The sequence below is a fragment of the Plectrocnemia conspersa genome, unplaced genomic scaffold (assembly GCF_051122295.1).
Source record: "Plectrocnemia conspersa isolate PC_06_02 unplaced genomic scaffold, ASM5112229v1 ptg000002l, whole genome shotgun sequence".
NCBI lineage: Eukaryota > Metazoa > Arthropoda > Insecta > Trichoptera > Polycentropodidae > Plectrocnemia > Plectrocnemia conspersa.
This window is the reverse complement of record NW_028277166.1, coordinates 11,630,309-11,647,673: the sequence shown is the minus strand read 5'-3', so window position 1 is coordinate 11,647,673 and position 17,365 is coordinate 11,630,309. Positions and strand designations below refer to the sequence as shown.

At 28.5% G+C, this 17,365-nt stretch overlaps 3 protein-coding genes across 5 annotated transcripts; 1 reads left to right on the top strand and 2 right to left on the bottom strand.

Annotated features, from left to right (window-relative positions):
- Window positions 1–428: 428 nt before the first annotated feature.
- RhoGDI (rho GDP-dissociation inhibitor) lies at window positions 429–7,869 on the bottom strand. Its single transcript, XM_088205515.1, has 5 exons — window positions 7,790–7,869; window positions 7,220–7,415; window positions 4,790–4,899; window positions 4,608–4,722; window positions 429–2,312 (listed from the first exon to the last, which is right to left on the bottom strand). Exons 2-5 carry the CDS (start codon window positions 7,401–7,403, stop codon window positions 2,113–2,115), a joined length of 609 nt encoding a protein of 202 aa, XP_088061641.1. The 5' UTR covers window positions 7,404–7,415; window positions 7,790–7,869; the 3' UTR covers window positions 429–2,112.
- An 886-nt stretch (window positions 7,870–8,755) lies between these two features.
- Window positions 8,756–9,773, top strand: LOC148237659 (oxidoreductase-like domain-containing protein 1). The gene is made up of 3 exons (XM_088205300.1): window positions 8,756–9,050; window positions 9,188–9,340; window positions 9,401–9,773. The coding sequence occupies exons 1-3, from the start codon at window positions 9,036–9,038 to the stop codon at window positions 9,596–9,598; spliced, it is 366 nt and encodes a 121-aa protein (XP_088061426.1). The 5' UTR covers window positions 8,756–9,035; the 3' UTR covers window positions 9,599–9,773.
- On the bottom strand, window positions 9,686–15,398 carry LOC148237658 (galactokinase-like). 3 transcript variants are annotated; one of them, XM_088205298.1, is made up of 10 exons: window positions 15,232–15,279; window positions 14,961–15,085; window positions 14,723–14,885; window positions 11,113–11,302; window positions 10,839–10,965; window positions 10,634–10,759; window positions 10,391–10,572; window positions 10,210–10,325; window positions 9,992–10,150; window positions 9,686–9,929 (listed from the first exon to the last, which is right to left on the bottom strand). In XM_088205298.1, the coding sequence occupies exons 3-10, from the start codon at window positions 14,882–14,884 to the stop codon at window positions 9,813–9,815; spliced, it is 1,179 nt and encodes a 392-aa protein (XP_088061424.1). In that variant the 5' UTR covers window position 14,885; window positions 14,961–15,085; window positions 15,232–15,279; the 3' UTR covers window positions 9,686–9,812. The 3 variants fall into 3 exon arrangements, with proteins under 3 accessions (XP_088061424.1, XP_088061423.1, XP_088061425.1); XM_088205297.1 differs by lacking the exon at window positions 14,961–15,085 and having other exon boundaries at window positions 15,232–15,398; XM_088205299.1 differs by lacking the exon at window positions 14,961–15,085 and having other exon boundaries at window positions 10,634–10,729; window positions 15,232–15,372.
- Window positions 15,399–17,365: the final 1,967 nt, after the last annotated feature.

Sequence of the window (17,365 nt, the reverse complement as noted above, 5' to 3'; positions counted from 1 at the left end):
ATCACACTTTTAAGGATCTCGCTTTACTCGCTAATATCTAATTATAAATTTCTTAAATTTTAAAACTTATTGTAATCCAAGACTGGTAAATATTATAGATGACTTTGTAATCGTTTTATTATAAAGTAAGATATTGGAAAAAAGATTTCAGAAAAACACAATCTGTGGGTCCAGGATCATATCGAGGATTGACCTAGTGAGTAGCAAAATTCCAATATAACATTTTTTTTTTAATACTTCCTATTACATATTTTCATAAGCAAGATGACACTGAAGCTCCATGCATTCACAGCAATATATCTAAGATAAAACGCTGTAGATTAATTTTAATTACACATACTCATTCTGAGGGTTGGATGTCAATTTATATAATACAAAATTCTGTAGCAGGGTCGCTAAAATTAATATTGAAAAATAAAAATATTCCATAACATTTTTGTAAATTTTTATTTGGGGCTTTCTACACTTTTATAATATACAATCAATGCTCAATTTCTTATAAAATTAAGACTCGGCATAAATCCATCATCATACACGACCATTTGAAAATATTGATTCCTTTATCATAAACAAGCCGATCATATACATTTAGAAATAAATCAAATAATGTATTATGTAGTAATATATAGCACAAATAGAGGCACCTGGAGCACAGTGTACATATATATTTATTATAATCTGATTGTTTTTTAAAAGGTAGTACGTAATTAACTGGATATATTAGGTACAATGTAATATTGCAGATATTACTGGAATATTTTCACGTTCAACCGAAAAGCAAATTTTAATGACAATATATAATTTATACGAAAGGTTACAATTTTTATTTTTTTAAATATGTACGTTTACCCTTAAAGTAATTAAACTTTAAAATATTTTTGGCATAACACATAATATTATGACTAAATATATTATATATGTAATTATAGCATTTTTCAGACTTCAGGGAAGCTTAATTATAATTATTTTCTTTTAATATATCAACGAGCGAATAGCTAAGTAAATTGCACTTTAGGTTACACACAAATTTAGTTATAAAGTCAAAAAATCTGAGGTCATCGTGGGTCATGTAAAAATTGATAACGCCCTAGCGATATTACTAATAGGGATATGACAAGCGCGATTACTCTAAACATACACAAAAGTTGCAAAAATATTTTTCCATTGATTGATCAAAATATCGACATATGTGTTTCATCGCTCACAGAAGCTAACATATTTTATATTATAATAATAATACATATATCAAAAATGTAGAACTCCCTTATCGTGTATAATTTGTAAGGATTTAAAAATTTGAAAAAGGTATAAAAAATTTAATACTGTTCTCGTTCATTACTCTTATTACGATCCAATTTTATTAGATATGTCCTACAGAATATTCTGTACATATATCTATATTTATGGAATTGAAAAATATATATATATTAGCACGTGAAAATTGAGATGTATCTATATGCATATAAATAGCAATAGCTAAACTCAAAAATTACAATCTTATGATATTATGACACACAAAATGGCGCGTAGAATATTATTGCATAATTATTGCAACACACATTTAACCAGTTTAATACTGAAGCATAGTATATGTTATTGCCACAAACTATAACATGAATCAACACATATAACAAATCGTTCACATCAGTAAAATTCACAACCACCGATTAAACAAAGTATATGCGTTATTGCTTACGAAGCGAAGAATAAAAAAATATAATTAATTTTTATAGAAATGCCATTTCAAATAAGCAACTGTATTATTAAAATTAATAATAACAGCGTTGACAATATAAAACAGAACACGTAATATCATGAAGATGTTCATTTTCTATTCAATAACAATTAGCAATGACATCATAATGAGCATCTTTATTATTCATTACATAAAAAAATATGTACCTTTCACTTTACCTTATGACATTAACACAAAATTTTTTAAATTCACAAAATTATATTTAGAAATAATGCTTCACTTCAAAATGATAATAATCAAATAACATAAAAAATGATTATATAAAAATGACAAAATTACAAAAAATAGTTAATATACATTCAAGATAAATGGAAAAAATAAGTAATACTCCAAATTATTCATCTATGTCATTAAAATTAATCTTTCCAATCTTTCTTGATTTCAAACGCCCACTCCCATTGGAGGTGCTGATTTTTGTCATCATCGGTGAAAAGACTGTTCACGGAATATGAGCCTCGCGCCATCATACCGGAAGGTGCGTCCTCAAGGGGGGTAGTGTAAGATTGAATTTCCATCTTGGGTGGGTAGGAACCGACCATATGTGCCATCTTGTCAACTGCAATTTTGTAACAAATTAACATTATTTTATAATGAAAATTCCATCAATTTCTTTTAAACTACTTTAAAAATAACGTTTTTTCCAATTTGGTTATTAATTTGAATATTATTGATGATTATTCCTTCTTGAAATGGTTTTAAATACAATGGAACGTAATTATTTATAATGTAGTCGATTTACTATTAATATTAATTTTACACAACACACATTAGCATAAAAAAAACACTTCTCAGAATCATAAGAATGTAAGATATATCATTAATCTTTGATTGGATTTCTCGGAACCTTTTATCACTGATTTAAGGGTATTTCATATTGTTTTTGAATGGTAACTAATTGACCATCAGTTTTCGCAGTAAAAATATTTTTTTTAATTATACTACCAAATCAACCACAATTTAGTTTGTAGTAAAAAATTCAATATCATTGTATATTCCTAAATTATATGTATATAATCAACAAGACAATTTTTAGTCTGTCGGTTTTAAAAATAATCATTAGTTCACTTTTTTTTAAATGTAAAAATGTGTGCTATAAATCAAGTTAAGGGTAAAAATAACTACTTAGTCAAAGCCGCCGTGAATATTACCAGTAAAAAAAACTGTTATTGGTCGAAGAAATACAATTAACAAACATGAAATGTCACAAAAGCCTGACTGTTTTGGAATAAAGTGTCAAAGCGTAAAATAAATTCAATAGGGGTCGGAATGAGTGCACTGCGTTCTAAAGATACAGCAAAGTTCAAGAGCCAAATAATCTGGGTGTGCTTCTTATATTCCGAAATGGAAGGTATCCACTGATAAAGGCGGTAGATTATACAACCATCCTGAAAATTTGTTTCTTCTCTTCGATGGAATTTGAACTGCAACTTCACCCTGTGATAGTAATGTTATTTTATCACTTTTATTAATGCAGAAAAAATGAGATTGAATTTTTTTTATATTAAATTAATAGTTTATTAAAATATTTCAGAATATAAGGAAGCATGTGGAAAAATATCCAGGACTGGAATAGTTCTTAGTTAAGCCGATAGAATATCTTAGTTACTTATAAATGAAAAAATCTATTGCACATCTCAAAAAGCAAACAAAATCATATAGAAGAGATCGAAAGAGCATGCCACAACGAATTATACCACACTCATTGAATCATTGATTAATTCCATGCTCGTGTTTTAGCAGTATTGAAGACTAAAGCAATAGATCAATATTTTACTTAATTACTACCTACTTCTTCGTTGTAATATATGATTTTAAAATATTTTTTACTAATGTTTAAAATTGAATAATGAATTTCAATATTTTTTTAATTATTGAAATTGTATCATTTATTTTACTTTTTTTAAAATATTGAATTATTAAAAATATAACATATATAAATATAAGTCAACTTATTAAATCGAAAGCATAAAGATAGTTTCACTATGTGACCCATTTCCACAGATTAATGACACATGTTCATGAGATATAAGTATGACTAACAGTGGGGGATGTAATCTTACAAATGATGCTATTTATAGAATAGCATAAAAAAATCTGGTGTGTGAAATCGGATATATTAAATTTTACTGTGGCTGTGACGAATTTTTCGTATATATTATATTTAGTCTAACTAATTAATTATATTATTATTAACTTATTTCAAAATTATAATTTTTTTAGTGTAAGCTAGATTATACATATTTGACTGTTTTATTAAAATTAGTGAAATCAATTGAATGTAATTTTTTGGGGTTCCATAAATTTATGATACAATGGCAAATGTTCATGTATCACTTTGCATAACAATATTCATATCATACAAAAATATGATATTAATAAACCGACATTTGTCATGAGCCCTACTGCAAATTTTTACCGAAATTTGAATGGCAAAATTTTTCTATAATTTGTATGTTAATGATATAAAACACAATAATGTTTATTATTAGAACTAAATAATATATAAATATGTTTAAATATATAACCAACATACACCTTAATTGAATTATATGAAACCATCCAATATGGCTGCGGTGAATTGAGCTTTGTGATACATATAAGGAATTGAATTTCATCATTCACAAGTTGACCATTCTGGTCTGTATATATATAAAAAGATTAATATTCGACTCTCGTATTAATTACTCATTTAATACCACAATATTCACATCTACTTCAAAGTATATAATTATTTATATTCCGTTAAAACTTACCAGTTCCTAATTGAATCAATCCAAGAATGCGTGAAATATTTTAAATGTGTTATAAAATCTGCAAAAGTTTATAAAGCTATTTGTTCATTTGTATTTACCTGGCATTCCCAGTCTATAGATCTTCTGAACGTACTTGAGTCCATGTACAATTTCACGTTGCACGATAAAGTCTATCCTAATTTTGTATTGAACGCCATCCTTAATTATAAACACCTAAAAATGGAATTTAATACATTATTAATGTCATATATATACATAGAAAAGCTAAATCATTACATACTTGTTTCTTGAGGTCAGTGAGATCACCGGATAGATCGAGCTCGAGATCGTCTCGACCCTGCACGCACAAAGCCAATTTTTTCACAATAACTCGCCTTGGGTCAGATGGATCTGTAATTTAATAAAAACATTTCATTAATAATGTTGTGAATATGATACATTCGAAAAAAATATGTCAATTTGAAAATGTTGTCTTTAGAATGATAATAATTGAAGTTAGCATCATCAGTTTGAAAGAAAACGATCACAACTCTAGATTTTTAAATTAAATATTTAATGTTAAATCTAGTATCTCCTGTTAGTTGTGCTTTGACTGTTCTAGTGAAAGCATTCTTTCTTCTTTGTTATAATGTCTGAACAAGGATCGATATGATTTTTGTCATCTGCAGAAAAAACTAAAAACATCGTAGTTTCTAAATATGATTTACAAGCAATGATCATATCCATCTAGAAGTTCATCGTCTTACTATTGTGTATACAAATTAAACGTTTTCAATTCAATAAGCTACAAAGTCGGTTGTTATGTTTGTCATGAAGGTCAAGAAAAGAGAAGAGGGGATTAAATTGGTGCTTGTGTATGGCATTGTGATAAATTTAAACGATAAGGTGCAAAATAAGAGAGCAATAATAGACATTATCTTCTACAGTGATGACTGTATGGGGAAAATAACAATATATGCATTTTTGATTTATCACGTTTGATAAAATAGTTACGATTAGAATTAAAGCGATAGCTTTCAATGCTGTTTTTTGCCGATACTGAAATACAAATAATAATAATTTGACTTAATATCTATTAGTACAGAAATATTATGAGGTTACATTGTAGCCTTTAAGTACAACAGTTCAATATTAACTTGTCTAATTTTTATTCAAAGGGATAATATATATATATTAGTAATTTCGAACCAATCTATTCATTAAATAACGTTTGCCGAAAAGCCAAACATACAATAAGTAAACAGCTGCGCTAGTGTTTTAAGATTAAGATTTTATTGCTCATTGACTCTGCAGATAATGTGCTGTGTTATTTTGGAAAATGAATAACAAAAGGCAATTTTTAATTTTATGTTTAATTGTGCCGATATCATTGCAATACCTTTGTGAGATCTGCCAGGCGTCGCAAAATATGATTTACCTAGTTGCGTCAAATTTTGTGAGCCTTAACCTTTGCTAAAAACCTGGCAATTTTTCGGCGCAAACTTCTATTTTTTTATTTTTTGTTCATAAATATATGTTTTAATGATGTTATAGAAAGGAATAATTTTATATAATTTATATAACAAGGTACATTGTTATGTAATGATCAGGTCGAAAATTTTTATTTATAATTTAAGATTGCAATTTCATACCTTTTTTTGTATACTTTTATCATTTTACATTTTTTACTTATCTTTTTTGTAGCTATCTTTTAATGCGACCTTTACTTAAAATCTAGCATAAAGACAAATTTGCGAATTATTGAGGTATTTTAGTTATAATTTTATTTATAAAAGCAATTTGCTCTTTATTATTTATCAACAAGGACAGTTACAAAGAAATAAGATTAATTGTAATTTTATATAAAAAATTACATTTTTATGGACTAAAAATTACAATCAATAATAAGCAAAAGTATCTTTAAATGAGATCAACATTGTTTAAAAAAACACTAGAGTAAGCAAAGCTGTACGAAAATAGCATTGCCAATTGAAGCGCAACGAATTAAAAATACAAAATAAATCATTAGTTTTGAAGAATGGGCTAAAATAATAGCACCAAGTAATTAAGTAATTGTAAGCTATTATCAGTGAAAGCCATTTCGCCTTAAAAATGTTTTAAAAGTATTTCATAGAAAGGAACTAGCATATCGTAAAAAAATTATACATAAAAGATTAAAAGAAACTCTTTGGAAGACGTAGATTAGTCTCAATATTTATAGATTTATTTAAGAGGTTTTCGGCAGCAATTTACCCTTTTAACATGTTGACTGCCAATAGGATTTTCGTAAAATGTTCAAAATGTTTTTAGGTTAAATTTAATATAATTGATCGGAATACAATTATTTTATTTGTTTTAAGATATTTTTGGGGTAAATTAGTGTTTTTTCATGTGTCGGCCACCAGTGGTCATATCGTCCAAGTTTAATAGTAGTTTATACAGAATGTGTGGCCGACAGCGCAAAATGACAATCGAAAGTTAAGTATGTCGTGTCGGCCACCGGTGGTCAACACGGCAGTCAACGTGCTAAGTCCATACAGATAAAATTATATAATTGATAAATGGACAGATTTTTTTATAAAACCAAGATGTCAGAGAACAAATCATAATAAATAGCTGTAAGAAAATGTCAAAGAAGAATGGTCGCTATTTGACAATAAATTGAGCAAAAGTTACAAAAGGGGTAAAATTGAGGTTTAGTCGTACTCGACATTCATCAATAAAAACTCACCATAGATGACTTCGCCTTGTTGGGCTTGTCCCAGTAATGCTTCTTTATATTTACGCAACGATTCATCTTCGGGATCGGCAGCGATGATGTCTTCTAATGATTTTTGAGGAGGCGGTTTGTACGACGACTCGGTTTCGGTTCCCTCGACCTCGTCGGGAGTCACGGCGACTTCCTGGTTAGCCATTTCACCGACAACCTAATGAAAGCAAATATATTATCACAAAATACACGATAACCGAACACAGAGCGATAAGGGCGGAAAACACACGTGTACTAACGAAAAAAATGTGGTCACCGTAATCTGATTTTATAGTATGGTGCCCGAACGAAATGAAAACGTGCAATTGGCGACGCACAAAGCGCGCAAACAAGTCGATAACGAGCGAAGCAAATATAATCACAAAGCGGACGCTCAAAATCACAATCAGTCAGCAAATCTATTTACCGGCGGATGAATCACCGGCCGGCGAATCGACGCGCAAGATACCAACGCAAGGTGGTCTGGTTTAATCAAGAATCGATCGAGAGTCGGATGCGGACGCGGGGGCAAAAATCTTATTGGAAACGTACCTTAGAAGCGAACGGGCGGCGGCCAAGGGGCGAGGCTTACGAGCGGCGACAGACGACGAGACTTCCGGCCAAACACTACTGCCAATTGAAGCGCGAGTGCGCAGGTGCCAACGTAACGAACGAAAGAGGAATTAGACTTTTCTAATTCAAAAAGAAATTAATTTAAAAATGGATATAAATTTTATTTTATTTTTACTTTTAAACAGATATATTAACCAATAAGCAAGATTTTTAAAAAAGATTGTTATGTACCCAATTTTCCTTTGGTAAAAATAGCGGATAATTAGTTGTTTTATGTTAAATTTATTTTTAAAAAACGAAAAAAAAATTTTTTTTTAATGATATTTTACTAAATTTTGAAACTTAGATGACAACATAAACATTTATTATTAAAGCAATAATTATGCATTTGTTACAAATTGTAAGATTTACAGACTTTTTTGCGTTTTTAAAATTAAGTTGGTACAAAACTAATTATCTGCCATCTTTACAATAAGCAAATTGGGTACATAAAAATGATTTTTCTAAATCTTGCTTATTAGCTTATTTATCTGTTTAAAAGCAAAAATTATTAAAATTCATTCCCATTTTAAATAAATTTTCTTGCCCTTTTCTGGCTAAAAAAGCAAATATATATTTTTTTATAGCAAAGTTTCTATCTATATTTGCGTGTTTATTTATATTTAATATATATAATTAATATTTATAGTATATTTGCGTGTTTATTCCCCAAACATCAGGTAAAAATCACAATTAGCCGATGTTTGGGAAAAAAACACGCGCACGGCGATAAAAACTAACGTGTCTAAATTACATATGACGACGTTAATAAGCAGTTAATTGCAATTTTTCATCGATTTTTGGCGAATAAACCCAAGCATGACGATAAAAAACTATGTTTAAATTTTAAAACGTATTTATGTAGCAAAATATTGTTGGCCGCTTTTATAGCCGTTATAGTCAAACGCAGAAAAAAATGTCCATATTCATTGATTTCTAAGCGTGGCTCCGATATTCCTAACAAGTAGCAAATATTCTTTACAAATGAAAAATAAATAAAAAATCTAAAAATAAATATATAAAAGTGGTCAATATTCGATGTCTTTAGACCAAAATTTATTATGACGTAAATGGCGCAATAGTTTTCCATACATTTTCAGTTGACACTTAATGTGTCAATCGCAATGACGTTACTGACTGACCGAAAGAAAGTATTAAATACTTAAATATTTAACAATACAACAATATGGAAACAATGCACGTAAGTACAAATCTTCAATTTCTATGCAATCTTATTTTCCAAGTATAATTAAATAATAATAGAAATATTATCTTTGGAAACGAAGAAAATGTATATCGGCTGATGGCTGATTCTCATAAATATGTTAAATTTTCCAGAATTTTATTTATCGCCGTTTAAATGTAAATTCACAAATGTTCAAATTGTATTACAACGTAATGAGGAATTTTTCTTCGAAAGCTAGTGATTCGATACCAAACTGTGATAAATCTAATCAAGAAACAAATCGACCTATATTTAAGCCAGAAGAGGTATGTTTTTTTTATATTTCTCGAGTTTTTGTTGAAATATTAATTACTATTTCATTTTAGGTCTCAATTGATGAACCACCTACGACTTGTTGCATGTCAGGTTGTCATAATTGTGTCTACATCGCTTGGGCTGATGCATTATCAAAACAAATGGCAAGAGCAGATCCTGCCATAGCTAGAAAAGTATTAGAAAATGTTAAAGATCCTTCTATGAAAGCTTTCCTTAGGATGGAATTAAATTCTTTGGGATTATTATAAGAACGAGTTTATATGTTATGTGTTGATTTTACTAATTTGTCGTTTAAGACTGAATATTAATGTAATTTGTTGATATGGAAAAAAATGTATTATAGATAGTTTTTATTTATCACTTTAACATATGTAATTGTATTTGTCAGTATTTATAAATATATTAAGTAAAATTCTCTAAAAATCAATCTACTTCATAAAAAAATGTTTTTCAAATGCCATTTTAATGTATCTTATGCAGCTTTGCACCGTCAGCTGGTCTACACAGATAGAAAGTAGGAGTACCAGAATATTGTAGCGATACGGCTTTCACAACGTTATCGACTGCAGTTTTATCCACCTAAAAATATTAATTGACATTACGATAATATCGATATGAGATATAAGACATTATATTATTACCAATGTCACTGTACATCCGCCGAATCCACCTCCAGTCATTCTTGAGCCGTAGACACCAACTATGCTTCTCGCAATGTCAACCAGCTGATCTACTTCTGGACATGACACCTCAAATAAGATCTTCAATGAATCGTGTGATTCGTTCATCAATTTTCCCAACTAAAAGTTCATTACAGTTATAAAATGTAAATATATTTATGTAATTATAAAAATATTACTCTTTTAAAATCGTTATTCTGTAGAGTGATTGCAGCTTCAGCCGTTCTTTTTATCTCCGATATGACGTGTTCGGCTCGATTGATGGTTTTTGTGTCAACTTGTAATTTTCTCAATACTACAGGCATATTATTGTATGGTTCTAGTATTAGATTTATCAATGGAATAGTAATTATATTTTACCTTCTAGTTCTCCCAATGGCACCGAGCGCAGAGATGGTTCTCCTAATAACAAAGCAGCATTTTGGCATTGAGCTCTCCGTTGAGGATATTCGCTGCCAGTCAATTTATGCTTAACGTTTGAGTTTATTATCAAAAATACAATATCTTCGCTGTTGATATGCACTAATGTAGCTTCCAATGATCTAAACGTATAATAATTTATTCGATTAAGTATTAGAAACTACATATTTAGATTACACTTACCGGCAGTCAATCAGCAACGCGTGATTCTCTTTTCCCATTGTTGAAATAAACTGGTCCATAATACCGCAAGGCATTCCAGCAAATTCATTCTCAGCCCTTTGACAAGCCAAAGCTTTTTCTTTTAAACTACGTTCAAGTATCATTCAATTAAAGTACTAATCATTCAACATGCACTATTAAAAATAATTAAATTTATTAAACATACTCTGCAGTTGTGGATGTAAGTCCTTCCAAAAATGTATACGTCGCAACTTCTAAAGAAGCACTGCTAGAAACGCCGCCTCCGATTGGAACGCTCGAGCATATCGTCATATCAAATCCAACCAGATTTCCTGAAGTAATGTTTATTAAAGCATTGTCTATTATATTATAAATATTATTGTTTATGACTTTGCTCTGATGAGTGATCCAATCAATCAAAATTGACCTAATCGAATAACATAAACTTGACACGAATGTGTAAGAAAATATAAACTCACCCTTGAAATATGCCACTACGCCTTTTATGTAATTGCCCCATTGTGTGTCGTTGGTTGCAAGTAATTTATCTTTGGTCGGTAAGTCAAATTCAATAACTTGCTCTTCGTTGTCTAAAGCGGCTAATGTTGAGACGTGACATTTATTGGTTCCGTTTGCCTTTCCGACAACAACGGTCTGAAGAGGTAGGGCCTACAATAAGTTTATGATATTATGAATTCCTTTAAGGAATATAATCCACTTAAAATATATAATGATGATGTTTTTTGCTTTTTCGATAGTAAATTTAAATATATTTTTTCATTTAAATCTCATATAATTTGATATAAATAAATGTGTTCAATTTTGTGCCATTTTAATTAGAACACTTATTTGTTTTAATCTTGGTTTAATAGACAAAATAAGCTCTATTGGCTTAGATAAGATACGTATGTGGCATGTTTGTGTTGAATTGACGATATACGCAAAAAATAATCTAAATTGACACATTCCTGCAAATAACCATGATTAATAGATAAATTCTATTTTTACTATTATGATTTATTTCATATATGTATATATTTTTATATTACAATTAATTGAAATTTCTTTTATTAATTTAGAAAATTTATAACAAATATAATTTATTATTAAATGAGATGTAAGAACAAAGAAAATTTGTCGATAAAATACATCATAAATTATAAAACTGTATGATAAAATAACTGTTAACTGATAATATACAAGAACGATAAAAAATGCACAAACCATAAAACTAATTAAAGAAATGTACTCACACCGGTTTATGTACACATTTTTTTTAATAATAAATATAAATATCGTGAAACTCTACTATTTATATATTGCATAAAAAACCAGGGCACTATTCCTGTGCATAAATAAAAACCATTTAGCAAAATGTGGGGCTCGGTCTAAAGTGTACATGTTTAGTTCCTTAGATGTATTTTTTCGATTATTTAAATTGATAAATAAACATTAAATCAAATGTAAACCTTATAAGTACGTTAAAACGCAAATCATTATTTATATTCGGAGCAGTATTACAAATAGTTTAAGGAATGTCTGTCAGGCGCATGTACCATGAAGACAGTAGTAGTGTAAAATGTCCACCGCACTTGTATCATGTACAAAAATGTAGTAGAACTCTGTTACTCGTTATCCGAGTAGTGAAGGGACACATTGAAATTCATTGACTAAGAATGAAACTTTAGAATGGTGATGTATATCTATCACTCCAGCCAGTGTAAAAGTGAAGCAGAAAGTTCTTAAACGGCATGAGTTTTATAGCAGACTCTTAACCATGTAAAATGCATCGAGTGATGATGTGGGGCCGGAACATTGTTTCGGTAAATTTTGCCACGACCGGGACGCGTTCCGGTCGTGGCAATTGGCTATGCAATTGCCTTGCAAACATCCTCATCTGCGATTTGTCAGAGCTGTCTCGAACCAACATTAAAAATATTAGATATTTGGTCACGGAAGGGCAGACGACACAGAGACGCCACGGAATCACAACATATCAAGTTAAATCCCAGCTGACAATAATACAACTCGACACCCCAGCGAAGACTCTCCTAATTCCAAACAGCATTTACTTTTCTCTATATATGCTTTTTTAAAAGGTTTTGCGGCGGCTATTTGGCTGCAAAGTCACACACTTTCGGCCTTAAAAACCAGAATAATAAAAAAAAAACAGAAAATAAGGCAAACAGCTTAAAAATTAAAATTAAAAAAATATCTTTTATTAGGATATAACGAAATTTGGAGACACGATAACTGCCTTAGTTTTAATCATATCTACACGAAACTTTCTTAAAAAAAACTTTTATAAATATCTTGGCTAATTTAGTTAGTCTAATTCGCTATATTGCTAAAAAAAATAACGGCTTTAAAAAATCGGAACTCCGTTTAAAAAGCATAGAGAAAAAGTATAGAAGCTAAAAATGTTCTATAATAAATAATAAAATAATATAAATTTTCACACTTTTATATACAGAAATCTACTAAATTCTTGCGCCATTTATCAGACTTATTTTTTTTAATATTCGTATTTTTATCCACCAGCTAATTTTACAAAGTTTGCGACGGTTTAACTCATGCTTTAGTTAAACTGATTTTTCATTTCAATGTTGACTTTAAATTATTACTGATATAAAATATCTACGAATAAATCTACTCTAGAATAAACAAACGCTTAATAATTAGTTCTAGTTAATAAAAAGTTCTTAAAAATTAGTTCTAGTTACTATATTTTTTATACAATAATACTAACAAATATATTATATGTTATTTGACTCTAACAATTCGTGCTATATTTGTATACTTTCTTAATTGTTATGTTTCTTAATGTACATCGAACAACTATGTTGGTGAAAGCCGCTTTGAAATCAGTTACACCACTCTCAAATTGTATGCAACGACATTTTCTATTACATGTATATATTAGTAGAGATTAACAGTATCTAAATTTAATACTTTTTTTATTTTAAATGACGAATCCAACTGTACTGATCCGCGCAACAAGAAACTTTAAGATAATCAAAACAATAAGCTGAAACAACCAGACTGATTCACTTTTTAGACCTAAATTACGCAGTAAGTAAATATAAATTCAGTCTGGAAAGTTTTTAGAATATACTACCAACCTTGTTTAATTTTAATGTTTGAAAACAGTGATATAATTAGAAAAATAAAAAACATATATAAATAAACATTATAATATAGATTACCTTTAAAATATTATTTAATTTAATCCAATGGTAATTAAACATAATTTAAATAAAAAATGAATATATTTTAATGACATTAAGTTTCTGATGTATCGAATTTTGTACGTTCATGTATGTTATTTTTATACAAACGCATTGCCTTCGCAATGACAATATATAAGCCTTAATGACAGTTATTAAATATGACAAGAATTTATTTAAAAAATGAATGGTCAATTGTAACCGGAATATCAAAGGTACCTATAGGTACTTAATATCTAAATTACGGTATCTATAAGCGATACCGAAAATAAAAAAACTAGGACGTAACATATTATTTATGTGTATTACCAAATAAATTGGAAAAAAATTATAATATGATGTGCCCGTCATGATATCTAGTGATATAACTATCTTATATGTCAAATTAGATCTATAAGTTCGTGTTTTATTTTTTTTAAATATATATATATACAAGAGGTAATGCGCTGTAAACTAACAGAACTGATAAAAATAAGCACTACCTTCGTCTTTGTAGCCTTTCAATATGTAATATATCTGATTACTCGTTATAAGTTCTAAAATCTAACAAAAAGGGTTATGCAAATAATATATTGTATTGATTTTCCTTTCGCAAAAAAATATGTTTGCATCTCCAAATTTACCGTTATGATAATATTATAGTAAATACATATCAAAACAAGAATGTGAAACACCAGTGATAAGAATATCTATATTTTTCAAATAATATTAAATAGTTTAGCAATTTTTTTCTGTCGTTACGTAACACTAATCTTGAAAAATTAGTGCGATCATAAAAAATATTTTATTATTACTATTATTATACTTAAATATGATAAATATTAACAAGATCGCTATTGAAAATATAAAAATAAATGTATACCATAGGAAGAACCAATCCATCGTTATAATCCGTGTGCTCTCCGATAATATTGACCCTTCCGGGAGCGGAAGCTGCTACTTCCGGTTTACATCCGAATCTTTTCACAAACTCTTCTGTAGCTTTATTCAACAGCTCGTCGATACTCGGTATTTCAGCCAACATTCTATGATAATAATAAGCAATTTAAAATATGGTACAACATTGTCGTCTTGTCAATTGATCATAAATAATCACTAACATCACATAAAATGATTGATTTAAATTACTCGAATAAAGAGCATCACACTCATATTCACTCACTCAACCATAAAGTAGCCATCGATGAAGAGAATACAGTTACATGAGCGGTCGGCTGAGAAATGACTATCGGCTTACATTTAATTAAATTTAAAACTAAATAAATTATAATGACATTAAGCGTATTTTATAAGGAATAATTAAAAATATAATAATATCTTAAATAGATTCATGTAATTATTAATAACAACAATTATAATTATTCTACGAACCTGGAGTGAAAATCGCAGTCTTATCACGTCAAAAACCGAGACTGTAATGAATATGTTTTGAGTATTAGAGCCGCAATTCAATTCTACACAGATAACACGACCTGGTCAAACAATATGTTTAAAACTTATAAACAGACCTTCTGCAGTTTTTTATCATAAACTGCGATAAACTAAATTTGTTATATAATAAGCATATGTACCAATACATAAAAATATCAAATGATAAACAAATTAAGTCAACGATATATTATACATTTAATATTTAGCTAAGTTATGAACCATTTTACTCAATATTTTTGTTAGTAATGAATGAAAATTGTCCACAGAGGCGCTTGTATGTAATAAACTATCTGAGTTTTCGACATCTTCAAATAATTAACGTTTAATTAAAAAAAAAATCTGGAGTATTTGCAAAAAGCAAACACGGCATACTCGGAGGACGGTCGTACATAAAAAAAACTATATATAAGTCTATTACTATCATTTAAATTAGTGATTTATTATATGATTGTTTATTATCCGTCGCTTGATAGTTAGCACTGCTAGTACGAGATGTGAGCATATTTTTTTAAAACTATTATAATGCAATTTTGATACCAATTGGTATCAAAATTAGCTAATAAATATTAATTTCCTAATCAAATAATTTATTCTGTGTAATTAGTAATTACACAGAATAAATTATTTGATTAGGTAATTAATATTTATTATCGATTTGGAAGGATCAAAAAATATTTATTCTTCATTTTTGCAAACACGAAAAGAGTAAATTATGCATATACAATTAGCTGATAATAAATTAATAAATAAAAAAATATAAAATTTTCATTAAAATTTTTATGATTTTTGAAAGTTTATAATCCGCGAGAGTTGACAATGGTCAGCACTTCATAAAGTTTCTGTTTATCATTTGAATAAAGACATTTTTGCTATCAACCCATTGGGACGGGTGAGCCGTTTCACGTGTTTCTACAATAAACAAATTCACAGACAGTCATAATTAAATTTCATAGAATATGTATATTAATGTTTTATTAATATACATGTATAATGATAATAATAATAAATAATAATAATAATAATAAATAATAATAATAATAATGTTAAATAATAATGTTTTATTAATATACATGTATAATGATCTTGTTTTCTATATCTAGAATTATCTATTATTTATTTTAACGATATGTGTGTACATAAATGTTTGTAACTATTTAAAAAAAAAATTAAATTAAAATAATAGATCTGCAAAGAGGTTTATGTCAACTTTTCCTCTATATATAATTAGCTTAATAATCTAGAAATTAAGAAACTGAAAGTGTTATAGATTAAGGTATTAATTTAGGTTAGGTACTTAATGTATTACACCCAAAAAAATATGTAAATTTATTAACAACTTCCTGTTAAATTAAAAAAAAATGTATTATATAAAATCGATTAAAATTATAATTATATAATACATAAACACCAATTCCGATATCCAAAAAACGATTGAAGTTAAAAAACAATATTTTCCTGTGGATTTGGAACCCAAGTCTTTCCAGTATTTGTCATTGACTTATACCACTCGTATACGTTGCTGGCTATATGTTTGAATTTGAACACACGTATGTGCAAGAAATTATTACGTATAAAGTATATTATTACAGAAATTTGTCAAATCATAATGGTCAGATTTTTAATAAATAAAATAAATGGGTTAAGTTTAGTAAGTTTGATTTAGGAATTTGTTAAAAGTTCTAAAAGCACAATTAGCGAAACACTGATCAAACCTGTTGTTCTTGAAATTGGCAAAGTTGTTTTCGGCCACTAATTTACAATTGAAACACCCTTGTTACTTTTTATAATAAACACTATAACTCTTGAAAAACTCAAGAAAGTGAATGTAAAAGAATCATAATATACATTTCGAAGAATCTTACTAAAGCATAACATATCATATGTCGATATCGTTGAATCGGTTTAAGCAAGAATCCAGTGTTTATATTGAGATTCGTATGGTAAGCGCATTTTCATAGAAGCACCAGAAGGTGTAAATATTAGAAAATTGAGGCAGTGGGAGATAATAGCTCACGAAGGTCAATATAGATATAGGGTTGTAAGAGCCATTGAAGTTGTTGTTGCAACCTAAAAT